At 40.7% G+C, this 8669-nt stretch overlaps 1 protein-coding gene across 2 annotated transcripts; it reads left to right on the top strand.

Moving 5' to 3' along the window:
* The first annotated feature begins 2015 nt into the window (after positions 1–2015).
* On the top strand, positions 2016–5661 carry rassf11 (Ras association domain family member 11). Of its 2 annotated transcripts, XM_035646294.2 has the most exons (3): positions 2016–2199; positions 2295–3535; positions 3815–5661. In XM_035646294.2, the coding sequence occupies exons 1-3, from the start codon at positions 2097–2099 to the stop codon at positions 3947–3949; spliced, it is 1479 nt and encodes a 492-aa protein (XP_035502187.1). In that variant the 5' UTR covers positions 2016–2096; the 3' UTR covers positions 3950–5661. The 2 variants fall into 2 exon arrangements, with proteins under 2 accessions (XP_035502187.1, XP_035502188.1); XM_035646295.2 differs by having other exon boundaries at positions 2295–3957.
* The last annotated feature ends 3008 nt before the right edge of the window (positions 5662–8669 follow it).

Below are 8669 nucleotides of genomic sequence, written 5' to 3'. Positions count from 1 at the left end.
TTCACCATGAACCTGGCGGTTCACATGAGCAGGAGGGGGCAGGGAGTTTAAGTGTCTCGTCTCATATTCCCCCTGGAATCATCACTGGCAAACTGTCAGACACTACCAGATTACAACAGGTGCTCCCCCTGTCCGGCTTCCAGTCTGGGAGTTGTTTGGTTGGTGATTGGCCATGCAGACGTTTCCTGTGGTTTTCAATTTATAACCGAAAGCAGAACCAGCAAAACACGAGTCAAGTGAACATCGAAGTTGAAAGAACTACCTCCATTTATATACAAACAATTAGCAAATCATTTTTTTATTACACCTGGCTAAAACTAATGCACACTAATACCCTGCAGTAAATCCAACCTTCATGAAAGTTGAAATATGCAGTTTGCATTAAAACTGTTTTGATTCATGGTGTCGATTCAACTTGATGATCATGTTGGAAGGGGGGGCTGCAGTATGTGGTGCTGGTGAATTCTGTTGCATTACACAGACAAGTGTTTCTATTATGTGGTCCGGCCCACTTACAGTATGTCAATGAAGGTAGGCTAAAAAAGAGAAACACCTCTCTGAATAATGCAGTTCAACAGCACCACACACAGTTGCCCAACTGAGGGTATTTCCAATGTATAAATAGTTCAAGTTGGTTTCATATAACAATATTAGTTTGGTATTGATTATTACCGGTGTCAGATTACCTGGTGACGACAGATCCTGCAAGTGCATGTGCGGAGACATCTGATTCATCTGATGAAACAGCCACACTGCGACTTCAGGAAGGAAGCAAAGTTCACTGCTGCATCGTGGCAGCATAAATGTACTGTATTGTCTACAAGTCTTGACATAAGTACAATAAAGTATGACCCTCAGAGTGACTGTACCAAGTGGCTGAGCTCAAGATACTTGAGCAAAAGCTGAGTGAAAAGCCAAATATGACACATTCAAAAATAATAGTACTTAAATTATAGTCATTTTAGTCAAATCTGAAATTTTGGCAGCAACCAATAATATCAAACAGCCACGATTTCAGTGAACAGATGTTCTGAATATTCCACATTACAGAGTCACTGAGGTATTTGCTTTGGTTGTTACAAGTTAGGCATGTTTACACGTTCAATTTGGATTGTTATCACGCTTCCTGTGTGAACGATAAGGAGGAACACCAAGATCTATAAACAGCATTATCCTCAATGGAGACTACATATATACAGGACCTGTTTGTTTTCAGGCACAATTTTCATAAGAATGTTGACGGTCTGGGCGTCCTTCTCATTTCTCAATGTACGGGTGATCACCGTGTTGGTTCAGGTTGGGCTGACCTCTCTGCCCAGCCTCCCTCAAACTCAATCTATGGTTGAGCACATGATCAACCAATGTGGCCGAGATATGACAACTGTCCCTCCTGGTCCTGGTCTTCCTCGTCTTACTCTCACACTCAATGTGTGACCTCTAGCGCTTGCTTCACCATTGACCTCCATTGTCCTCCAAAACAGGAGAGCTCATCTGAGGTGAAAAAGTCAAGTGTTTATGCCTGTGAGGAGTGGGTGTTGCCGATATGATTGGTCTTGCTTTCCAAAGGAACACAAGATATTTTAAGTTGGAATGTCGTGCCTAATGAACAGAACTGTAAGTAGTGTTTTTCAAAAAGTGTGTTTTAGCATGGAAAAATGAAGGAAAGAAAAATTGTGCTCGCAATTTTGTTGACTTGGTCAGGGGACTTGGTTTTAGGTTTCAGTGATTGCATTGCAAGTGTGTAAACGAAAACTGTTATTGCTTGACTGTTCCCAACCAGAACATTCACCCCCTGAGCAGACGGCTCCAAACATCTGTACTACAGACAGGATGAAAAGGAAAGCCCCAGTAATTTTTATTGGATTTTCGAAAGTGAAAACTGTTCTTAAAAGCTTCCCCTTCTTAATTTGCTTTTGTATCACCGTAGACAGTGACTCAAGCCCTCCCCCTCAAGCTTGACCAACACACGATGGGCGGACAGATTCAATTGAATGATAACAAGGGTAATTTCGCTGTCTCCACCACTTCCCCGAACAGAGACCACAAGAGCCCCTGCACAGCTTTGAATGTCTTCCTAACACCAGAGAGTGGGTACAATGGAAGTGAAGGTGTCTGTGGAAGGTGTCCCACGCGTGGTCTGTGGCGTGACAGAGGAAACGACATGCCAAGAAGTGGTCGTAGTGTTGGCTCAAGCCCTGGGTATGTACAGTATGTTTGTGGCTCTACATGGCAATGCAACTTATGTTCTGACGCACTGACCAAGCTGATGACCCCACTGTCATCTTTCTCTTCAGGTCAGCCCGGACGCTACATGCTACGGGAGAAATTCAAAGACTTTGAGCGGTGGATGACGCCCAACGAACGCCTTCTGGAGACTCTGGAGAAGTACGGGGAGCAGGTTCGGGAGGTCCAGCTCACCTTGCTCCACAATGGACCCTCTGTCTTGGACGAGATGAGCCGAACAAAAGTTGGCAGATACCAACCTTGCCCGCCATTAAGAAGGAAAGATGCAGGGGCTAGAATGCGTCGAGGCAGCGGTTCGCTGAGTTTGAATCGCCAAAGCTTGCCACTGTTGCCTTGTTCAAGGCAGGAAGTGGAGCAGCAAGCAGAGGATCTGAAGAGACCTAAAAGAAAGTCCCTGACACTCATGGAAGAGGCCTGGGGATGGTTGGAGAATCTGGGTAAAGGCAAGGTCTACAGCACTGCCCGTGACAAGGAAAGCAGTAAGAGGACAGATAAGAGAAACCGTACCTCTTTTGATGTTTCTCTCGTGGATGACAAAGATAACTTAGGTCGAAGAAGCAGGAGCAAAGTCAGAGGTCAGAAAGATTTAAAGTCAGACTTGGACAATCAAACATCGTGCTGCATGGGAAGTCAGACGAGGAGTAGGGGAAGCAAATACTGCAAGAAAGGCCAAGAGGCAAAATCTGTTGACCTGTGCAGTTCAAGCTGCATTTCAGCTGAAGATGAGAAAAATAGTCTAAAAGAAACCGTCAAACGTCAGCTCGGTTGTTTGCAGGATTTACAGGTCCAGATAGTCTGCATAGACAAACAGATTTTTGAGCTTGAGGAAAAACAGAAGGCTAAAATAGCTGAGCAGGAATCCCAGCAGAGGCTGGCAGAACAGGAGATGGAGCAGATCAAGTTTTGGGAAAATGAATTAAAGGCGGAGGAAGGTCATGAGAAACACTTGGAGAGTCAGTTCCTTGAGATGAGGGAAAAGGCTGTTGAATGCAAGGCCAAACTGGAGGAGTACAAGCACAAAATACAGGGGCTTGATTTCTTTGCCACTCAAAATGTTGTTGAGGAGGATTCAGAGATGATTTCATCCAGGGACGCAAATCAGCGACGATCTGATCCAGCCGGGGACGTCAATGTAAACAGGAAGTTCCTGCCCACAGAAGACTTCAACTCTCCCTGTGGCCTGGTTTCTCCCAGCCACCTGAAAGAGCGACGGCCCACAGGTCCCACGGAGCTCAGGGAGTGGTGGACACGCTGGTCTGAATCCCAAAACATTCAATTGCAGACTAAAAAGGTGATTCACCGCTCTGAGCTTACTATATATCTGGGCAGTACCAAGGTGTAGAGGCAAATTATCAGTCACTCTCACACTATGTGAGTAAAATATAAAAAAAAAATGCTTTACTGGACTACTGTTGTAGAAGCATATATGAAGAATGTAGACAAGACTTGTATTTAGAGTATGTGGCTGGGATGGAGCCCATCAATAAGCACTTTGGTGCATTCACTTTCACGTCAGCCCAGTCTTCCTATTTTTTTGTTCACTTCAGTAACCCCCTTCGTGATTACACAGGCTCCATGTCAGAAGTGGGACCCTGTGGTCATGAGCCAGGGAACAAGTGCAGTGGATCCGCTGAGGTCAAAATCCCATCACAACAAGAAGTACCTCAATAACACAGAATACCTTTTTTTTTTAACAACAATATAATCAGGCTATTTAACACTGTTGTTTGGATTACTCTCAAAGGTATTATTGTTCAATTTCAGTTTTTGTGGGTATATGTTTTAATGTCTCAGTCGACTGTAATTTGTAATACTGTACATTGTATAATCTTTCATAATAAAAGCCCTGATAAGAAATGAAAGGCGTCTGTCTGAGGGCTCAGTGCAGCCAGTTTACTGAAGTATTGTACTTTACTACAAACTTCAGGTACTTTATTTGAATATTTGCACTCAGTGCTACTTTATGAAACTGTTCAACTAAATTTCAAAGGGAAATATTTCCATTTTCATGCTGCTGCAATTACCTTTCAGATATAGTACTTTTTTCACTTTAAAATGTAATAAGCAAAACATAGTTTGTAAGGAAATATTCTGCATTGTAATTAATTTTGATTCTCCAATAATACTTGATAATGCTGGACTTTTACGAGTATGAGTGGTACTTACGTAGATTTTTAGGTAATTTGAAAATTTGCATTATAATTTACATCCTTCTTCTAATCCATTACAATTCAAACAGGGGTATTTCACTTTTTACCCCACTTTACATCAGTAGTTTTATTTATTTTGAAAATTTAACGTACAAAACATATAATTAGTATCTATGATGCATTGTTTTAGATAATACTGCCGCTAGGTTTGCAAAGCACTTATTAGATCCACTTCAACAACATTACAGTGCTGATGTTTATCCATATATACTATCGATCCACTTGTATAATGCTGACAAGGAGGCATCGGGAGCACTTCAACTTTTATTGCTTAAATTAAATTTGGTAAGCTCAACAATTGAAGTGCAGGACCAAGCTGAAATGTCGTGCACTTGGTAAACGTTCAGACTCTGTGACACTTGTATTCCAGCTGGATCTGTGTGATGAGAGACAGGAGGATCTTCAGTCTTCTTTTCTTCTTTCATAAAAAGCAATAACATTCATAATACTTAGCTGAGAAAGTGGAAACAGACACTGAACAATCGAAATAAACACGTATCAGGTATAAAATATGCCCGTCACCTTTCCTGAAACTCTCGGGAAAAGTAACGATAAAGAATGACTGTAATGCAATGTAAGACTGGTCTGTTGTGTCTGCCGTTGCATTTAGTGGTGGATTTACCTAAAGTAACAGTAGCAATTAAATGATGAGGAAGATGATTGTTGGAAGCAGTGTGTCCCTCAACTCTGTTGTGATGTGGCATTCTCTGTTTGGACACGTGGGGGCAGCATAGGGTTATCAGACCCCAGCTGACGTTGTTCAGTTTGGAACATGATTTTGTAGTTTGCAAGTCTGCTTTTAAATCGCTGTATACAGCTCAGCTTTTGGGTTTACATGTATTTAGTGTCTGGTAATAAAGCAAAACATCCTGCTACATCGTGAATTTCCGTTAAACACCTCGATGGTTCTTATGGTGTTGAAAGAAAGTGCTCAATATAAAAATGAGACTGGTTGATGACAGAATGATGTGATGTTTTTGTTTTTTAAGGGACTTTGTTCATTGACTGACTTCCTCGGTTGGACTGGTTCCACACATAAAACGCTGATTTATTGCTACCGGTGTTGTATCCGCTTCCCCTCTGTTATAATTGTGATGAGATAAGATAGATTCTTTCATATGATTTGGACCCGATACAGAGGAGCTGACTTAAGTGATATGCTAGTGAGGTTTTCTTGTTTGGCTCATTGTCTTCATGTATCCAGAGACGTCTCATTTTATAATAAAGATATTTGATATTGGTATAATGTTAATGTTTATGTTATCAGCTTATTGCACTGTACTGATCAGACAGATGCTTTACCACCTTTCTCTCTTTCCTCTGGATCCTTGAATGGACCTTCATCTTTCTTTTTGGTTTTTTTCTTTAGAAAAACTTAATACACAAAAACATCTGTCACATCCTAGTTATTCTGGATCTTTTAGTCTTATGTAACTGCTAGGCAGAGTATTTATACTATTAATTGGCACATTGTCAGTAGGTTTTTGACTGATCACCAAGTCTTGTACGGCTTGTATAATTTCCTTTTTCATGTAAAACAATAGGGTACAGTTAAGGCAACTATAAAGGTTAATATATATCTTAGGGTACATGCTGGATTGTACTGGATGGTGTTGGTTAAGAATGAGGGACTCAGCTTATGAGATATCTGGTGTGCAGAATTATATATATACATATATATATATATACATATATTTAGATTCATCCACTGAGAATGTGGGGAAGAAAATCTAGGCGTTTAACAACAACAAAAAATCATTCTAATAAAATCAGTGTGGCTCTCACAGCAGGTGGCTGCTCTTATAAGACAAAAGAAGAATGACAGTAATGCGTGTTGACGCCAGTCTGGTTTGAAGTAGGCTCCAGCCTCTTCTTTGTTAACCAGATATTACATCACATCCCCAGGATAGAATTCAAATATATACCACAACATGTTTCCTGTGCTTGGCAAGCCACACATTTTTTTTGTTTAATTTGTTTTTGTTATTTAATTAACTGTCTGTTGATTCATGGTTGCAAAATGATACAAGGAAAATGAAAGACACTGAATAGACTGAACTGATGACGTTTTACTTGCAAAGCTCTGTGTGAATCTTGAATTAGTCTAATTTCCAACAACAATGAATTATCTGTCATTTATTAAATACATTTGGATTGATAGCCCTTCAGCACAAAAAAAGTCTTATTGTCAACATGGCATTTTTTAATTTGTGGTTTTATACAGAATGTCCAAGCGCTTCTTCTCCATGGCAGGGCTCCATCCATCAGCATTTATGGATGTAGTATCCTGTCACGTATCCTATGAAGTAGATGGACACCAGTGCAGCCAGAGCGCCTGCTGTCTTCACTGCTATTCCAGTGCTGCCAATACACATTCTGTCATAGATCCTGTGAATGTAGGAGGAGGGGAAGAAGCGTCAGAGATTGAAACTGCTGTTGCTGGACTATAAAGGTTTTCCAATGTTTACTGGTAATATAACATTCAACTGATAATGGGTTTGAAAGATTCTATCATTTCCTTTTGCTTCATCCCATAAATCAGTTTAGTCCCTAACATGCCCCAGTATCTTGTTTTATCTCACAAACATTTTCCTTTTACTCTATATAGCTGCTCCTCAGTGGTATGAGAGTAGTCTCTACAATATAAACAACATGAATTTCTGTCTTTGGCTATTTATGTCAGGCGCCACTGTTTTCACCTCCTCGTAGTGGACTGTGATGCCTCCACGTTCATGTTGATGTTGTCCTCGTTCCAGCGATCATACTGCACACTGCCGCCACTGTTGGAGTCCATGTGGGAAGTCCTTCCTCTCCTCGGAGGTTTATCTGCTGCCTGGAATCACTGTTCACTCACTGCTTCACTGCTCAGCCCGGACACTGAACCTCTCTGCTCTGACACACTGAGGACAAAGAGTTGATTGTTTGCAACAAAGCTGTTGTCAATAAGAAGTCATCATGTATAGTAATGACAGAAAACAAAGGTCTGGTTATATTGTTTAAGACTAACTAAACTGCTTGTAATTCATGGCAATGTGCTTTAATCAAAATACTTTTTATGCATATGACATTTACAACTATTTTTTCTTGTACAAATCATGGCAGTCACATTATTTACATTGTTTAATCAGACTATGTGACTGGAACAATCAAAATCATAAGGCAGCGATTGGATAATTGTCTCCCAAAGGAGAATTCAGTTTATGTCCCCACATTCAAATCAACTCAATTTGCACTCACCTGAGTCTGAAACAGTCAACACTCTGCACTTAAAGCTCCGGTTTCGGGCACTTTGAAAGCCACGACAGAGACAGAGACTGACACCGACAGAGCCATTCCTAGAATGGGACCTTGGCTCTTGTACATGTGTTCTCTCAGTTAAGTCTGTAATAAATTCATTGGCTGTTTTCCAACTGTGGCCTTTCACCTCCTTTTATGACACCTACTCAGTGATAAAGGGCAATTCGGCCTGTAAGTGCTGCCGTTAGTTTCCGGTTTCATCACATCCTGTGCTGATAGTGGAAAGCATAAATGCTTATTTTTATGCATTTCGTGATCCTTCCTCCCCTGCATGAAAGGGTGATTTGGTCAAATGTAACAGTGAGAATGTGAGGAGCTAAATTAACAGATTTTTACTGTCAAGAAATAATTATTTCTGTGATTAACATCAAACATCAAACATTATTGTTGCAGTTTACATATTAACTTTTACACCAGTGCTAGAGGAACATGCTAAGGCTGCCTCCTGGGCTCAAGGCTTCACAGGGAGTTTTTTTACAGGATCCATGGGCCTTAGAAGAAGGCAGGTGGTCTGTACTTGTTTGGTTTTTGCTGTACAGTGCTGACTCTGGAAGGCTCAGTGGGGTTTATGGCTTAATATCATTGCTGCTCCATCACGGACAGGTAGACAATGAATAATGCACTGGCATTTTGAATAAAGACCTTGTTACATAAAACATTACATATACTGCAAAAATTACATATAATATTCAGAATAGCAGAACTCTACAGCATCCTTATCCCACATCACCACGGAAACAGGGCTGGGTATCCGTGTAAGATAAGAAAGATCAAAGCCAATTGTTGCAGTGACACTAATCAGTTCACGTTAACTATAATGTGATAGAACATGGCCCCTGCTACATCAAAAAAACTTCGTCTTTTTAAAAAGTTACATGTTGGTTAAAATTGGAAAACAAAATTATGTTATACTATATT

Source organism: Scophthalmus maximus, chromosome 3, assembly GCF_022379125.1.
Source record: "Scophthalmus maximus strain ysfricsl-2021 chromosome 3, ASM2237912v1, whole genome shotgun sequence".
NCBI classification, from domain to species: Eukaryota; Metazoa; Chordata; class Actinopteri; order Pleuronectiformes; family Scophthalmidae; genus Scophthalmus; species Scophthalmus maximus.
Note: the sequence above shows the minus strand (reverse complement) of the source record. Positions and strands in the feature narration are given on the sequence as shown.